We start from the raw sequence: 18,031 nt of genomic DNA, 5'->3' as shown, positions 1-18,031 counted from the left end.
CTAGTTTGGGGACTGGGAGAACTATTGTCTTCAGATGCTACTCGGTCGGTTCAACTGCGTCCAACGCTCCTCTTTCCAACTTCCTCACCGAACGACTCCTCAGACTAGTGGGGTACCTGCAGATGGCACTCCAACGCTCAAGTCAGTGGGGTATCGTATTCGGCTAGTCAGAATACTGTTGATAATGACGTACCTTCTTCCTTGGAATGTGTGATATTTATATTACCTTGATGGGCCCTTGCTGTTGGGCCGGATTAGGGGGTTGTTTAGCGATTAGGGTTGGATTAGGTCGTTTCCTAACCATGGGTTAGCCTTTGCTAATCGGGTCAACCTTTGACTTGAGCATCTTATGTCGGTCAGCCACATATGCCACGTGGTCGACCTCGTACCTTAAGGTGGGGTCTGGTTGCATAGGTTGACTGGGTCAATAGACTGGTCGATCATCCCATCTGTTGTAAAATGGATACCATAGTCCCCTTCAAAAAATCCTTGTTGATGCACAAAATTCATTAATTCTTTCATACTTACACCTTCATTCATAAAACATAAATTTACATTTTATTATAATTTCCATAAATTCACATAAGTATGCAAAACAAAAATAGCATAAGATTTTGTAATTGACAACTTAAACATGACTTCCAGATTGTACAATCCATAAGTCAAATTTTAACAACATAATAAATTATGGATTATGTAATCCATAAGTCATTTTAAGTGACTTCCGGATTGTGTAATCCATAAGTCAATTTTCACAGCAAAATGACTCTCGGATTATGTAATACGTAAGTCATGTTTGATGTTCCAAATGTCTTCCGAATTGTGTAATGCGTAATTGAAATTCATGTAGCAAAATGAGTATCGGATTACGTAATACGTAAGGCATATTGAAAGTTCTAAAATCACTTCCGGATTGTGTAATCCATAGTTCATTTGGCACTAGATTACACAATCTGGAAGTATGACTTTGGCAGGTTCCCGATCCGGTATGCACAGGAGTTATCTAATCCGAAACGTTTTACTTAGGCACCGAATTGTGTGATCTATGGATCCACCGGGTTAACTAATGCGAAAATGATTATTTAAGGCAAAAGAATGAGAATGAGAACTTACTAGAGTATGAGAATGTACCTCACCAATGGTGACAATGCCAACACCACCTACCACCGCTGCTACCTACCACCGTGCACCACCTCAACCACCCTCTCAAGCACCACCTCCAGCACCACTTCAAGGACCACCACCACTCGAGCTTGAGCGTTGCACCCCACCACACGAAGTAAATTCTTCTTTTTTCACTAGCAGACAAACAATATTTTCATTTTTATCTTTTTACTGAAGGATAATTTTGGTATTTTAAAACTTTATGGAGGTGCTCGAAGAAATCATGGAGGTGCAGGAAGAAGTTGTCCATCTTCAATAGCCACCACAACATCTCCAACCATCACCACGATACTACCACTTTCCCTCACCTCACCTTCACCTGTTTGTTAATCTTGCTCGTCACCACCGAAAGAAGGTATTGACCATTGTTTACATTTCTACGGCTGAGTTTTGGAGGGTAGGATTTTTGGTGCATGAAGAAAATGTAGAAGAAAAGAGAAGAGACGAGAGGGTGCTCAAGAGTTATTTTTATTAAGGGCTAAATAGTAATTCCACATAGATTAGGTGTAGGAAAAAGTTATCCATTTTGTACTTGTATCTTTTAAAGTTGCACCCATATAAACTCAAATTCTAATTGTCTCCTTTTGAAATTTGTATTTTACAATCTAAATTATAAAAAGATGTATTTTAAAATATATTAGCATTCTTTTTTTCTATTTTTATGTTTTGTAATATGCTTAATAAAAAATTAATTCTTTGAAATTTTTTAAATAATAACAATATTCATATAAATTATGCACATAACACATTTGTCATGGACTATGAGAATATTTTATATATTATTATTTAAAAGTTATCGTGCAATGTATTTTTTAATTTAAAAATACAAAATCTAAGTACATAAAACAAATTATCTAAGAACTATTTTTTGTCACCTCTAGCATAAATAACGTGGATGTATAGTGTAAATGAACTTTTCATTTGTGATAACATAGGTTAACAACTCTATAAATTACGTTCCATGTCCATAGTCGATTATGTTATGTGGGATGTCAGTGATCCTCTTGAATATACCCTGCATTCATTTAAATAACATTAGACACTTTAAATATGAAAATAAATAGTTATGGTAAAACAAAAATAGATACAAAACAAAATAAATTATTCATGAGACAAGCATTGTCCTATTGTGATGTTGGTCGTGTCTCGCCATCATCTAAACTATGAAGTCAACGACGTGGCAATACATCGTCTACCTTAGAAAGTATGTACGAGTGTGACACTTATATGAACCAGTGCATGTCTCTGAAAGCACATGTTGATGGATGTGAAGTTACTGTCACACCGGTAAGAAGGTGGTCTGCAAAGTGCAACCATCGATCATTAATAACAACCAAGGATTCTACGAAGCCAAAGAGTGATGCTAATTTGATCACCTGCCATTTACTATGATACATCCATAATAAAAAGGTTATTATTCAACTTAACATAGTTATTTGCACAATTTCATTTAACATAGCAACAAAAATCAAGACTTTAGATTAATCAATTATTCCAACAGTTGTTATACCACAAAAGAAGGACAACAAGTATGTCAAGATTTGCAAATGCACACATCCTTGAATTCTCATGATGTAACTCAATTTTCGTAAGAAATTATCTTGATTTGTATATATAGGTACTAGCATTCAAATGCAAATCCTCAAGTTTCTTGACCTTACGTTAACCTTATCGCCACAAAATGAAAGCCTTTGGTTCACAAAATAATTATCCTCTCTATTGTCACCATCATACACTACAACCACTACTGAACATAAATAAATAAATCTAAAATATTAATCATATACATCAGTACAAACAATTGAGATAACAATTGTAGAATCATCTACTCATAGCAATTGAAGATTTTCCTTCTACTCTATTTGTTTTTATATGTATGATTAATATTTCAAGCACATGTTTCAGTCAGAGTAGATTGAACATAAACCTTGTACGCTTGAGTATAACCACTATAATACACCTCCTTTTGATGATGAGGGAGATCGAGGAACCGTATGCTCACACCCAAAATGTCGTAGAACACGCTTTGGAAAATGGTGGTGAGCACGTCCCAAGCCGAATGTATCCTAAGAACATGGATATAGCCTCAAACGACCTGTTAGGAAGATGTTCGTCATAAGGAGTTTAGATCACCCCATGGGTAACATCCTCTAACTCAACACACACAACTCCAACAGTGCATATGACATATGAATACATAACATAACACCTGGGGGAGAACCTCCTGATATGTGGGATTCATATCCCTCCCTCCCATCACAGGGAAGTGCGCATGTATCCACGTTTATTTCATCATGAATAAAATATTATTCATATAATCAACTAAATATAAATCTAAGTTGTTAAAATCATGTATATTATTTACATGTAAAAGTGTGGCAAAACCACTCATCTGCTTTGTTTAGGCAAAACAAGTGTCTCCTAGCTAGTCATACATGTGAGTGAGTGTGAAAACTTTTGATGCATGTCCAAATTATTGAATAGTTCCAAAGTACAACACACTAACAAATGCTTTTATCAATGAATATTGTGCACCCAACAAGATGCAACAAATAAGTTCAGGTTGCAAACTCTCATCTCTACTGAACGATGCACTCTTTGTAGACCTTGTGCAACCAACTGAGTCTAATATGTGCACCACAACACTACCTCAACTTTGTCTTGACATCACCAAACTCCACCCAAAGAACTCAACCAACAATATTTACGCTGATTTGAAATTCGATGTTACATATGAAAAAATTGTCCTATTATCCAATGTGACGGTCATCTCACAAATAGAAATGTGGAAAGTTTTGATGTTGTAGTGCCCCATTTTTAGAAAGACTGAAATGTGACTCTTATCAGTGGTCTCATAGTTAATGTTGCATAGTGACAACAATTTGATGTTAATCACTTCGACCTCGATTTGAGGATGAAAAATCCCAATTTTTCTTAACTTTTATCTTTGAGAGACTAACTTCAAATTCCCTCAATCCTCACCCTCCTATAGTCTTAAGGCCACATGGTCAACATAAATCACTAATAAGAACATATCAGAAGGTCAACTAGCAAATCCTTGTTGCTCGTCACTTATATCAGTTGGCAACACATCTGCATCAATTTCAGTTACAATTTGTTCCCGGTCTCTTTTATGAACTGACGTCGTCAATCTCAGTTTAGCTTCGACTTGAAATGTTTCACCTCTAGTCCAGACATATCTCTGTCAAGTGCCAAATGATTTCATTAGTAGTTCATTTTAAAAAAACAAATACATTGTGAAATACATAATTTAAAATACAAAAATAAACTTTTAAATATGTTATGGATTATAAAATCTTAGAATGTCCCGGATCGACCATTGTGGAGTACATTACCAACAACGATAATGAAGAAAAAAAAATGAACATATTTCAAAAGACACATATGGGCAACGAGGTCTCAAGTTGTTCATAAAATATCAATGATGGTTCGAGAGGGCCTCTCACACAAACATCAGCAATTAGCAAATGGGATGCAATGTTAGAGGAATTAGATGAACCGGAGGAAAAGGGAAAAGTATAGTTGATTTATAAATTGAAACACGAGTATTTTTATCATTTCACCATAAGAATACAAATCTAAAAAATGAGGTTGTGAATGCAACAACCCACACTCCATTTGTTATTAATATTTTTGTATTTTTTTCTTATTTATATTACATTTCCTTTTTTTATTTAAAACTATCATCTTTACATCAATCAGTAAAAAAATAATGTATCCATTAACAATCGTACGGATTAATTTGTCTTACCATTCTTTTTATACAATGATGACAACAAAATTAAAATCTAAAATCTTGTGTAAATTATCAAATATTTATTATTAAGTTGGTAGCAATTATCTTTTATATATAAAATTTAGATGAGCTGCACTATGAAGAATAATAAAAAAATATAGTAAGTCTCAAAACTGAAAAAGAAGGCTGTTGGTTATCAATAAAAGACTATGCACATTAATAATAAATTAGAACTTATATTCTTTTGGAATATGAATTCAATATATTAAGTAACTTAATCTAACTTTATATTGTAGTGGATTTGTGTGCATGTATTAATATGACATATAAATATAATAACTTAGTAAGTTAATCTGTGTAGTTCATCTGATAACAGTTTTACATAAGATTATATACATATAGTTATTGTCATTATTCTTTTAATCAATCCCTTACATCAATCTAAATAAAATTCAATCAAAATTAAACACTAATAATACAGATTTAAAGTATAATAATATAAAAAAAATGTTGTGGAAGACTTGATTTTTTTTTTACTCGTGTATGAAAATAATATTCCTTTATTAAATCTTCTAACGAATAAAACTTTTGAAAGACATAGGTTGGTTTATTTAAAATTATTGAAAATAAGTACTTTTTCTAAATAATCACTCGCTTATTAAGAAATATTTATGATTTCGAATTAAAATGTCAAAATAATTGCTTATTTATTACATAAGCAAATTGGAAAAAATCTGCTTACTTTAATGAAATAAAAATTAAAAAAAAAATAATCCGCAGAGAAATTGGTCCATAAAACAAAGAACTTATAGTGTTGAATTATGATTTAAACTAGTATCACAAATATTGTATCAACATGCAAAACAAATAAAATATTTTGGCAACTTCTTCCTACACCCAATATTTTTAACTTTCACTCAACATAATTTTTTTTATTTCGAAAAAACACCCTTCATTCCGAAAATAAAAATCCAAAACAAAATAATACATTCTAAAAAATATATCCAAAATTCAAAATTTAAAATCTCATTTCAGATTAAAAAATCCGTAATACATAAAATTTGTTCCAGAAAAAAAAATTTCGAAACATTTCAGAAAAGAATATCCATAATGTATAATCTTATTTATTTAAGGGTATTTTTGGATGCATTGATATGGTGCAGGAAGTAATTGCCAAATATATTTGTAAGTTTACTTATATTAAAAAAAGTATGAGAAACTAACATGTTAAGTGTCAAAATAATGTGTTTTGATATTTATTTTTTTAATGTTAACATGTTGATATACTTTAGAACAAATGTTAAACACCACTTATGTTAACATATATAGTTTTTGTGTTCGTGACAACTTAAAAACAATTAAAGAATGAAGTGTGAAATGGACAAAGAAGTGCTAAATGTGAAATTTATTGAATCAAGAACTATATAAAATAATTCATATAAATAAAATAAAACTAACAAAAAAGTAGTGGTCAAAGAATAAACCTACACCGAAAAAAAAGATCGAGTAAAAAAGTAAAAAATATATAGTATTTAAAAATAATAATAATTGTAATAATAATCATAATTGTTGTGATGAGTGTGAATGGTAATAGGTATTTTTGTGCCTATGATAAAACATAAACACAAGTAGAATTTGAAGATTATCTAAGATTCATAGTGATATTTGTGATCCAAACGCAACGTTGGAGAGGTATCCAACATCAGAAATGGAATCGTTCGACTCTTTTGAGGATCAATCACCAACAAGGGGACACTATGAAGATGACAACAATTACTCAGGCATGGGCATGGAATATGAGTCTCAGCATTACGATTACGATGATCAACAACCTCAACCCAATGCAGATCCAAACACCAATGATTTCAACAATAACCCACAATCTCCTTCTGTTTATGGCTTTGGAATTTCCACCCCCAACCCTGACTTTGTTTCCCCCTTCGAATCCACTCCCGCCGATGAAGCAACCTTCACCTCCGATGGCCCAATCCTCCCCGACCCATCTCACATGCAAGAGGAAGGACATGCCAGACGTGAATGGCGACGGTGACATTTATGTTCATTGCAAAGCTTTTTATTTTTCTGCAAGCTGCAACGTTATTTTCAACACCACCTGCATGATTTGATTTTCTTGAAACAGTGATTGAAATGTTCAATGGTTCTATAAATTTGTATAGATTTGGTAATGTTTTGTAATAATGAATGTTGTCTTTATGTATATCTCAATTGTTATAAGATAAACAAACAAAAATCAATCTTTGTGGTGGTTATTATTCTTGTGAAAGTGTGTTTTTGTATTAGTTATTCATAAATTAGAATTTGTTTTCCTGATATATTGTAATTTTTCTTGACCTTTTCTAATGCAGTTTGAATGCCATTCATCTGGAGGAAAAGGAGAAAAAAGAGAAGGAGATGCGAAACCAGATTATAAAGGAAGCTGAAGAGTATAAAGAAGCTTTTTACGAGAAAAGAAAACTCAACTGTGAGTCGAACAAAAAAAACAACAGGGAAAGAGAAAAGGTAGAAATATACTTCTGATACTTGAATTGTTTTTGTGAATCATGCATGCATTCATAGATCATGTTCTATTCTTTTGTGAACCATATGCATTCATTTAGCATTGTCATATACTTCCTTGTTTGCATGCAAATGAAGAAGAGAATGAGTGTGTGCAGATACACTTGGAGAATCAAGATAAATTTCATAAAGAAGCTCACAAACATTATTGGAAAGCAATAGCTGAGATAATTCCTCGAGAGGTTCCTAATATTGAGAAGAGAAGAGGAAAGAAAGAAGCTGAGAATAATCCTTCAGTTCATGTTATTCAGGGTCCAAAGCCAGGGAAACCTACTGATCTAGCAAGAATGCGCCAAATGATTTTAAAGCTTAAACAAAATCCTCCCTCTCATATGATGCCTCCTCCACCCAAAGAAGAAAAGGATGCAAAAGATAAGAAAGATGTAAAAGATGAGAAAGACAAAAAAGATGCAAAAGATGACAAAGATGCAAAAGATGACAAAGACAAAAAAGGTGTCCAAAGCTCAACACCAACTTCAACTACAAGTGTTGTAGAAAATCAACCTACTTCTCCTGCAAAAGATGTTGCTGCTAATGGTGAACCACAAGATTCTGGTATAGTTGAAGGTGAATCCACAACTACTTAATGACGAAGACAATATTTTTTTTACAGCAGTTTTTTTAATATACTTTGCACTTTTTTTATCTTGCTAAATTGTTTTTGCTATACTAATGGAGAATAAATGTTGGCCAGTTGAAGATACTTTAGGCTTTGCAATAAGCCAACAGAGAGCATTGATCCAAATTATTATCCTACATTTATATGTTTTTAAATGAATTTTTTGGTGTCATCTCTCACATTTTTAAACTTCTTATTAAAAAACATTTCTTCAGAAATTTTCTTTACATTGCTTATGACTATCTTCTAAATAACAAGAGCTTAACCTTGATTTTGTTAATTCAAAGGGTTTTGCTTTGTTCATATCAACCTTCAAATATATAATTGAAGTTCTCAAGTGTATATGGTTCAAAGATAGAGATTAAATAATTATTAGAAGATGTTTGTGTAGGTTTACCATAGTTTTCATTTCCCATTATAATTTTTTTAACCAAATTACCAAATAATATCACTCAACATATATATTTAGTGGGATTGAAAATTACAATATATTTTAATCTTGTTATTTAACTTTTTTGATGGATGATATGGTAACATTTGACAAGTTTTAGCTAATAAAAAATAGTTAGAAAGAAACACGAGATACAATAGACTCAAATACATTATTAAGAATAGTAAATGGGTTAATTCTCTAATGATAACGTCATCTTTAAATTATAGTCCCATTGTGAAATTTTATGAATTCATTTGTGCAATTTACTATGTTTGTTATATGTATGCAACTAGGCCAGGTTTGATCATAAATTCATGATTCATAAGCAAATATAAAATTGTGTTTTAATCATTTGCTACAAAAATCACATTTACAACTATAATAACAAGTTTTTTTTTACTAAGCAATATACTTGAAATTGAATAATGTCATTATGTTCATTGAAAATCAAGTTTATAAGTGGTCATCATAGTTAAGAAAATTAAGTACCCTAAGCTTATAATATTTAGAATTTATAATTTTTTCTGTTAAAAAAAATATTTTCCTTCAAATGTTTGTCCAGATTGTTAGTTTGCAAAGGCTATATAGTAATGTGCTTTTCTACCACTTAGTGTCTTCCTAATGAAATGTTCAAATTTGATTGTCAATTTTGATCCTAATTTCTTGGCATATTTATATCCATCTTTTTCCACCCAATTTAACAATAACAATAAAGACTTGATAAAAGAGATTACTTTGCACTTATTGTGAATTCTTGGCTACCAATTATTTTCTCGCTATACTTTTCACAACACCGACAGTAAAATATTGATTAAAATTAGTTTTAAACATTAAATACATTTTATCATTTTGTAACTTCTAAATTAAAATGACATTTATGTTGTGGTTTAAATGTGTGTTTGGTACTTAGTACAATGACTCTTCTTTTTATGAATACGTCAACTAGAAACAATTGAGTATATCAAATTTGATTTGATCTCCCTTTGTTTTGTTTATTTTTTTTTTATTGAAGTCTTGATTAAAATTTAGAATGAACAAATTTTGTGTAACAATAAAAACGAATGACTATATTCTAGCCGTGAATCTTTGTTAAAATCTCAATATTAGAGGGTTGTTATTTCGATAATATAGTTGAGATTGAATGGGGTTTTTAGAGATCGATCCACATCACCAAGTCTTCCCTCTCTTAGGGTTGATCCATACCAATCATCGAGTCTCTCCTAGGAATCGATCATACCAATCAATGGGTCTCCCAGGGATCGATTTACTTAATTGACACATCATCCATTTAGAAAGGAGGTATAACGTATGTGGAACGACGATCATAATTTTGCATGTAAGTCGTCTAAAGGACGACTCAATCATGCAACATAACTTAGCTCAATTTCCCAACACCCAGGACGGTACAAAGCTCCCCAACCCCAAGCCGAGTAAGCGAGGAGAAGAGGTTTATCCAACAAAAAATCATAAATAAATTAAGTTGTGTTTAATCAGTTTATGGTCGTGTATAAAAACATTAGATCGCTTATTCATAAGTTGAGTCTAAGGTTTAAAATCATATATTCGCCGAGAGACTGCTCAAATTTATTTGATGATGCTCTACTTATTCAATTTTTTTAATGGTTGAGGTCGATTGATAAGCCTTTTAATATGACAAAGCCAGAATTTAGGTTGAAACCATCTTTATGTGGATTGGCTGTGCCAAGATTTAGGCCAAACCTTTTTGTATGTCAACTGGAAGTGCCAAGAATTAGGGCGAATCCATTTTTATGTCAACTGGTAGTGTCAGGAATTAGGCCAAACGGTCAAGCCTTTTAAGGTCGACTGATAGTTATAGGAATTAGGTCGAACAATCAAACGTTTTAAGGTCGACTGCCAATGCCAAAAATTAAGCATAAATCTTTATTTATGTCAACTGGCAGTGTCGGAAATTAGACTGAAGCCTTTTTTTTTATGTCAACCGATAGTGTCAGGAATTAGATCGAACGATCAAGCCTTTTAAGATCAACTGACAATGGTAGAAGTTAGGCCAAAGTAATTTTTTTTATGTCAACCAGCAGTTCTATAAATTATGTCAAACAATCAAGTTTTTTAAGGTCAACTAACAATGCTAGGAATTAGGTGAAAACCTTTTTTCTGTCAATTGACAATGTCAGGAATTAGGCTGAACGATTAAGCCTTTTAAGGTCAAATGACAATGTCAGGAATTAGGTTGAAACCTTTTTTATATCAACTGACAATGTAAAAAATTAGATCGAACGATCAAACCTTTTAAAATCAATTGACAATGTCAGAAATTAGGTCTAACTGTTAAGCCTTTTAACGAGAAATTCATAATAGAATTCTAAATTTGTAATAAATAGTATCTCAATTATTGATCTAATAATATTATGAACAGGGGAATAATTATATAATAAAAATTCACCAATAATAATGTTAGCTTTTTTTAATATATCATGTTTTAGTGGAAATTTAAAATAAAAAGTATTATTTCAATCAGATGGTGTACGTAATCATACTTATATTTAATTCATTACTTCCTAAAAAAATTAAATATCTCATGTGAAATTTTATTTATAATGATACATTGATGAAAAGTCAAATATAAAATTAAATAAATATAATTAATAACTGCTCACTTATCTTATTGTGCAAACAGCAAAAGATGAATAAATCAAATAAATGGAGAAACACATTCTTGCCACCAACCAATTAAGCTATTAGCAAACTACTCAAATCTATGAAAAATAAAAACACTATGAATTTCGTTGTTTTCTTACTCATAACTAAAATTATTATTAACGGATAATATAATAATAATAACAATAATAATAGTAGTAGTAATAATAAATTTTGTTTTAGTTTTGTGAATTAAAAATGATAAATAAAGTATTCAGATACTCTTAAATTATCTCAGAAAAACCACAACTATCACAAAAATATGTCCCTAATGTTTTTTATTATAATAGGATTATTTCAAAGTATATTTTTAATTTAATTAAATTTAATCCTTATTCAATTACGGTATGAAATATTCCAATTCAATCATGAATATTGATATCAGTAAGAAATATTCATGTGTTGTAAGTTGCCAAACAATGTTATATTAATAATTTAATTTTTTTGATTGAACATATTTTTTAATTGAAGTTTGTAACTCTAATAATTTCCTAAATATTTATACATTTGTTTTATTTTTATTTTTTGTATTAAATGGGTTGATTGATTGTAGAAAATACATTGGACCAAGGGTTAATAAAACGGGCTCGAGATCACGAAGCCCATGAACCGGTTTATCTGTTCTTAAATCCTCAAAACCCTAGAGTGGCATCCCATTCGCGCAGCTTCGGTTATCGTTCTCCGCATCTCCGATCAGTTCGTTCCTCGCTTCACTTGTCTCCGATCTGTTATCTCTGAAGGTAATCCCTTTAGCTATTCCTTTTCAATGTTTCGCCTTTTCATTTGAATGTCCTTTGTGACTATGTCATTCTGATTTGTATTGTATTCTATAATTATTTTCTTGGCAGCGTGAAAATGTCGGTTGGGGAAACTGCTTGTTCATATGCATCTCTCATCCTTCACGATGAAGGAATCGCTGTCACTGTATCCTTCTTGTTTTCCCATAGGTTAAGCGTTAATGAATTGTGAGTGGATGTTTGAAACAATTTATTTTACTTGTTTCAATTTCTTTTATTGTTGGATTGATAATTGTGATTAAAACGAAGCAGAGGTGTCTTTGGAAGAAGAAAGTAATTCGAATGTTATGATTCTGTTAACGTATTTATGTTGAGTAATGTGGGTCTAATTTGACCGGTGCTTTGTAGTTGGGATTCGTTTAGAAACAATTTAAACACTGATGGAAGCGTCGTTGAACTATGCTATGTTGCAATTGTGATTTAAACAGAATATTTTTGAACTCAATGTTCCAAGGATTAAGTCAACTTTATTTAGTTTTAATTGAATGATGATTGTTTGGATAAGTGGGTCTAATCCTTTACGTTTTTTGTTTGGAGATAAATAGTGGGTTTTAGCGTTTAATAGCATATGAATTTGCTTGGATATGGTGTGTTGTTCCTTATGTAATAAATAGTCCGACAATATCGTCACCTTGTTGAAATCGGCCAAGGTTCAAGTCGATTCTTTTTGGCCTACTTTGTTTGCTAAGCTTGCCGCGAAGAAAAATCTCGGCGATCTGATAGCAAATGCTGCAGGAGGTGGGGCACCAGTTGCTGTTGCAGCTGCACCAGTTGCTGCTGCTGCAGGTGGAGGTGCTGCCGCCGCCCCTGCTGCTGAGGAGAAAAAGAAGGTAACCCTTTTGAAATTATTGTTGTTCCTGTGTTCAATCTTCTTTTCACTTATGGTCGTCTAATTTTTATGTGTTATAATTTTATAGGAAGAACCTGAAGAAGAGAGTGATGATGATATGGGATTCGGCTTGTTCGATTAGGGACGTTTTCCAATATCATGTCAAATTTTGTGGTTCTTTAACTTTCCTTATTGATATTTTAGGTTTTCTATCTGTGCTGGTTATTTATATTTGTATAAGACTTGGTTTTGTAGTGCTATGAACTTTGGAATGTGGGTTCATGTTCATTTAAGAAATCTGATGGGAGAAATGTTTACGTTATATTTTTTTCTTGCCTATATTTTTGCCTCCACTGTATTATTGTCCACTCCCGTATTTCCTCTTTTGTCTCTGGCCCCAATTTGTTCACATTGGATTTGTTTTAATGTTGTTTTGGTAAACTTGGTTTTCATTTTTTCAAACAACACCCAGCATCGTCAAAATTAACCCGCTCTCCGAACACACACGCCTAACCTATGCTGGAGTTAATCTCTAGACCTTCGCTGAATAATTATCACAGGAATTGGAATTTTAATGTTTTCAACAGATTTCTTGAATTGATGCAACTGTGTATGATAGTCGTGAGATTTTCTAATTAGCTTTGATGGCAATCTCATGAAGGATTACCCTTGTTTGCGAGCGTAATAGAAACCATAAAATCCATGAAATTTAATCAATTACTCTGCAAGTTTATAATAAACCCAAATTACACTAACATCAATTCTTTGTATACTTACGCATGCTGTTGAATCGAGATACCAAGAGTGAGATACAAATAGTGTTTGGGAGCTGATATTTTGACTGATATTTTGAATCGAATAGTGAAATTGTTTCATATTGTGAATTTAATATATAGTTAAATATATAAGATATGTATACATTCAAGATACAATTATATATACCACACAATTTCAGCAACAAAACAACCTTGAAAAAAAATAATGTGGTGCATATTTATCTTTTTTTGTTTTACTCATTTTTATAAATCGAAAGCAGGAAAATCAGTAACTTTTTTTCCTCCTCTGCGTCTCCACTATTTTCTCCTCCTCTGCTATTTTGTGCCTCTTCAATGCCGTGCGATCTGCCGCATCCGGTGACTATTGCGTCTTCAATCGCTTTCACGTGCCTCTTTCTGTTCCGTTGTCGCTGCTGTGCGCCTTTTTACTGCCATGACCTCCGTTGTTGTTGGCTTCGACATCTTTGTACCTCTCAGCGTGTCCTTTTTACTGCCATGATCTCTGTTGTCGTTGGCTTCGACATCTTTGTACCTCTCAGCGTGTCTTCTACTCGTTATCAAGTTCGAAGGACGTCGTTGTTGGAGGAGAGAAAGTTCGTGAAACAGAGGAGGTTTGCGTGGAAAAAAAATTTCAGATTAGAGTTTTAAAGTTCACACTATACGAAATCGTTTCACGATTTAGTGATTCTTCTTACGATTTGTATTGTGAAAAGGTAAAATTGTATCAACCATACGTATGGGAATCACACGATACTTACTACCATGTAATTATCATATATGTCATACATGAACTGAAGTATGATAGTTTTAGACCGAAGTAAAAAAATGATAGTTTTACAGACAGGTACAAAAATGATAGTTTTAGTTTTAGACCGAGTTACTATAGTTTTTTTTTTCTTAGTTTCATCAAGTTTATATACAGTCAACATTCTAATTGTTTTCAAGATATTTAAATTTAGACAATTAAAAACAGTATAAAAGATTTAATAAGTTGAAAATAAAGAAGCCATAATAAGGACCACAATGTGTGGTTCATCCCAATATCAACAGGGAAGTAAAATATAACCGGTCTAGTCTGGTTCTAAAACTTGTGTATTCATCACTTAAAGTCCATTGGAATCAGTACACACATTTTACTAAATATACTACAAAACTTATTTATTCATCACTTAAATTGGAATTAGTACACACATTTTACTAAATACACTACACTAGCACCAGACGCTCTCCCTCCAGTTTGGAGAGGGCTACCATGACTTAGAATACAAAGTACAAAACAGTTGCACACCACAGAAATGACAAACTTACAGGTATACAAATGAAAAAAAAATTGAGAATAGGAAGGATCATTGGGATAACCTTGTGCACTCAACTTCTACTTTTGTTTCTTATTTAAAAACACAGACACTAAGGCCAAGAAGAGTCTCTTCCTAGTGGAACTTGAGCAAGGTAAAAAGTGCTTTATTAATTGCTAATCCCTTTTGCTTGGAAATGGTTGTTCTAGTTCAGTTGCAAACACCTTGTGCTAAGAAAGGAAATTCAACCGAGATGTATAAGTTGCTTTGGTAATCCAATTGCTTGGAATAACATCTTTGGCAGTGAGGCTTTTCCCCGTGGATGTGCTTACTTTAACTGAGAAAGGTCCTCTTAAAGGCCCTCTAACAATGCACCAATTTGCACCCCATACATGATTCATCTGCAGCCACTCACTTGACCCTGCCTGCCATTACCAATTTCCAGTCACAACATATCAGCAATATATTTATAAAAACCACAACAAAGAGAAAATTAACAGAGATGAAAAGAAAAAAGACTTACAATTGTACATGTTGCAAAAATACCATAAGAATGAATATGCAAGTTAGGAGTTGATCTGACACATGCACCTATGACCTACCCAGCAGATATTATTTATTGTGGGGGAGAAATGGGGAAAGGAATTTTGTTTAGAGGTCCCCTGTCACATGCTTCGGGTTCGAAAGATACAGAAAAAAGGCACCACAAGAGGGACATTGTGTGCCAATGGTCAACATTATGTGAAGATAACACTCTGGATAGTATTTTTAATTGGATAGAAATGGATTACAGCAACCTTTAGCATATCATACAATGATTCCAATCTAAAGTACAAAAGGTGGAACTGCATAGCACCGCCACGTGATCTAAAGAGACATTCCACAACACTTGGAGTTGGCATTGTCCACCCAACCATGTCCTACCATGCCCATGCTTTCTGCTCTTATTTTTTTTCACATACAAAATTTTCCTCTTGTTTCCAAAATTTTAAACTTGGAAGTCCACTGGTAATTTAACAGCTCTATCTAATGTACATAATCAGTTTAATGGTATGAAAATTCCTTGGACCCATATGCAATGTATTAGTACTAGTTTACTATCTATTGCACTTTAATTAAAATATATAGAGTATCTCATCATGTTGTTATAGTATATGTAAGATGCTGCTATAAAGTGGCAGTATATGATTTTCTGGACACCAGAATTTCAAGGTTTTTTCTCTCTCAGTCTTATATATACTACAAGATAGATATAATTCATGGATGTTTGTTAAGGAGTGCGGTGAAGAAAGATGAAAAAACGTACTTCTTGTATATACATGGAGCTGATGTCTCCATCTCCATCTTCAAACTCCACAAGAAGTGATAGCCAGAAAGGTGTGGAACCTTCATTGACATGGAAGGCAATGTTTTTGCCAGCATACTTGCATGGTGTTCTGCCAAAAATACAATAACACATCAGAGACAAAGGTCATTATCAGTATAAATTTTCCTTTCCTTTTTAATCCACATAACAAAAGGGTAGTTTCAACATGCTTTTTCAAACATCTTCTACCTAAATCCTTCTTTTTAATCCACATATGGAAAATGAAAAAAAAGTAGCAAGTCAATAGTCGATGCTCCACCAGCAAATACCAAAAAGTTTTGCTGAATTTATTATATTATATTACATTACGTAATATTGTTATAACAATTTTTGTACCATTCTTTCATCTTTATTTAACTATTATCACAATTCACTTAACCCGATGTCATTGTCAAAAACTAAAAAACACATGGTAGAACCAAAAGACAAAAGGAGGAAGTCCTTTCTCAACATTATAACTTCTTTATCTTTTTTGTACTCTGTTGAACATTTCCACTGCACAGATTGACTAACCAAGTCATGATATTTTCGAGGAAATTCTTCTTCACATCTCACTCACACTCAGTTTCACCCACAAATGATCATTCAACGGCTCTATCTATCCTAGTATTCTAGTCCAACAACATTAAGAAGAAAAACAAACATAAAATGGTGTGTGTAAATGTGGTCCATACCTTCGGTAAATGACTGGGATTTCCCCTCGGTTTCGGAGCTGACCGTTTTCACCGGCAAACGCCATGCGGCCAAAGGCAGAGCCACTGAGGTCGAAGTGCGTTCGGTCGGACGGGCAGCCCGGGCACTCATCCGTTACTATAACCGTCACTGCCCGCTTGGCACATATGCTATGATCCAAACACTTCACCTTATAACAAGCCCCGCACCCTTCTCCCTTCTGAAACAACATTGACCCCACTGCACCCACCCTTGCCTTCAACGGCTTCACGTCCACCAATGTACCATACCCACATGCCCCACCTGATCCAATTAATTCATCAAATTCAGTTCCTCCTTCGCAATCACACAACAAAACTCGTCTTAAAATGTGTTAGAAAGTGCGTTAATGATGCTAATTATCAAACTTATAATTAGCGTGAAGTTACATGTGCATGTAATTCATACATAGCAACTGAAACTATAGGTATTGTTTAGGTTGATTTGCTCTTTGCATTGTTGAGTCAACTCGCGAGTCAGTTTTAGTCCTTACCGGTGCTACCGTCTCCTTCGGGCTCGCCGTACCACGTGGCGGTTCCCGGGTACCAATGTTGGTCCAGGACAGTGTGAGGAGTCTGTCCTTGCGCGTATACTAGCGCAATGCTAAAGCACGAGCTTAGAAAAAACACGGCGGAGACACGGTGGCGCTGCATTTTGAGAGAATGAGATTGAGAAAATAGGGTAATGCGCGGCTTCGAATGTCGGCTCCGGCAAGCTCGGAGCCCGAGAATGCAGTTAAAGGAAAGGTGGGAATGCAGTGTTGCCGACAGTTATTGATTGATGGCGGCAGAGTTTTATTTGTTGTTTCTGCTTTGGTTGTATGAGACCGTTACATGGCTTTGGGGGTTTTTATACTGGAATACAGTGGGGTCGACTCAACGGAATAATTGCCCTGACCTTATTATCCATTTGTTTGGTGTTTATTTACAAGTGGTGCCACTGTGTTGGGTCCCACCGGCAGTTGAGGCATCAACTCCGCATGTGCGTGCCCTACGGTCGAAGCAACTGTGTATATTGGTCCATAGTTA

General features: G+C 33.4%; 3 protein-coding genes across 3 annotated transcripts; 2 read left to right on the top strand and 1 right to left on the bottom strand.

Moving 5' to 3' along the window:
* The first annotated feature begins 6,629 nt into the window (after positions 1–6,629).
* Positions 6,630–8,226, top strand: LOC137834334 (clathrin light chain 1). Its single transcript, XM_068642392.1, has 3 exons — positions 6,630–6,967; positions 7,288–7,441; positions 7,597–8,226. Exons 1-3 carry the CDS (start codon positions 6,630–6,632, stop codon positions 8,083–8,085), a joined length of 981 nt encoding a protein of 326 aa, XP_068498493.1. The 3' UTR covers positions 8,086–8,226.
* A 3,563-nt stretch (positions 8,227–11,789) lies between these two features.
* On the top strand, positions 11,790–13,177 carry LOC137835465 (large ribosomal subunit protein P1w-like). Its single transcript, XM_068643988.1, has 4 exons — positions 11,790–11,969; positions 12,078–12,153; positions 12,641–12,856; positions 12,944–13,177. Exons 2-4 carry the CDS (start codon positions 12,085–12,087, stop codon positions 12,995–12,997), a joined length of 339 nt encoding a protein of 112 aa, XP_068500089.1. The 5' UTR covers positions 11,790–11,969; positions 12,078–12,084; the 3' UTR covers positions 12,998–13,177.
* A 1,585-nt stretch (positions 13,178–14,762) lies between these two features.
* On the bottom strand, positions 14,763–17,825 carry LOC137835464 (expansin-B3-like). Its single transcript, XM_068643987.1, has 4 exons — positions 17,497–17,825; positions 16,967–17,267; positions 16,233–16,362; positions 14,763–15,351 (listed from the first exon to the last, which is right to left on the bottom strand). The coding sequence occupies exons 1-4, from the start codon at positions 17,654–17,656 to the stop codon at positions 15,157–15,159; spliced, it is 786 nt and encodes a 261-aa protein (XP_068500088.1). The 5' UTR covers positions 17,657–17,825; the 3' UTR covers positions 14,763–15,156.
* Between the last annotated feature and the right edge of the window lie 206 nt (positions 17,826–18,031).

Source organism: Phaseolus vulgaris, chromosome 5 (assembly GCF_000499845.2).
Source record: "Phaseolus vulgaris cultivar G19833 chromosome 5, P. vulgaris v2.0, whole genome shotgun sequence".
Taxonomy (NCBI): domain Eukaryota; kingdom Viridiplantae; phylum Streptophyta; class Magnoliopsida; order Fabales; family Fabaceae; genus Phaseolus; species Phaseolus vulgaris.
This window is presented reverse-complemented; position numbering and strand designations above follow the sequence as displayed.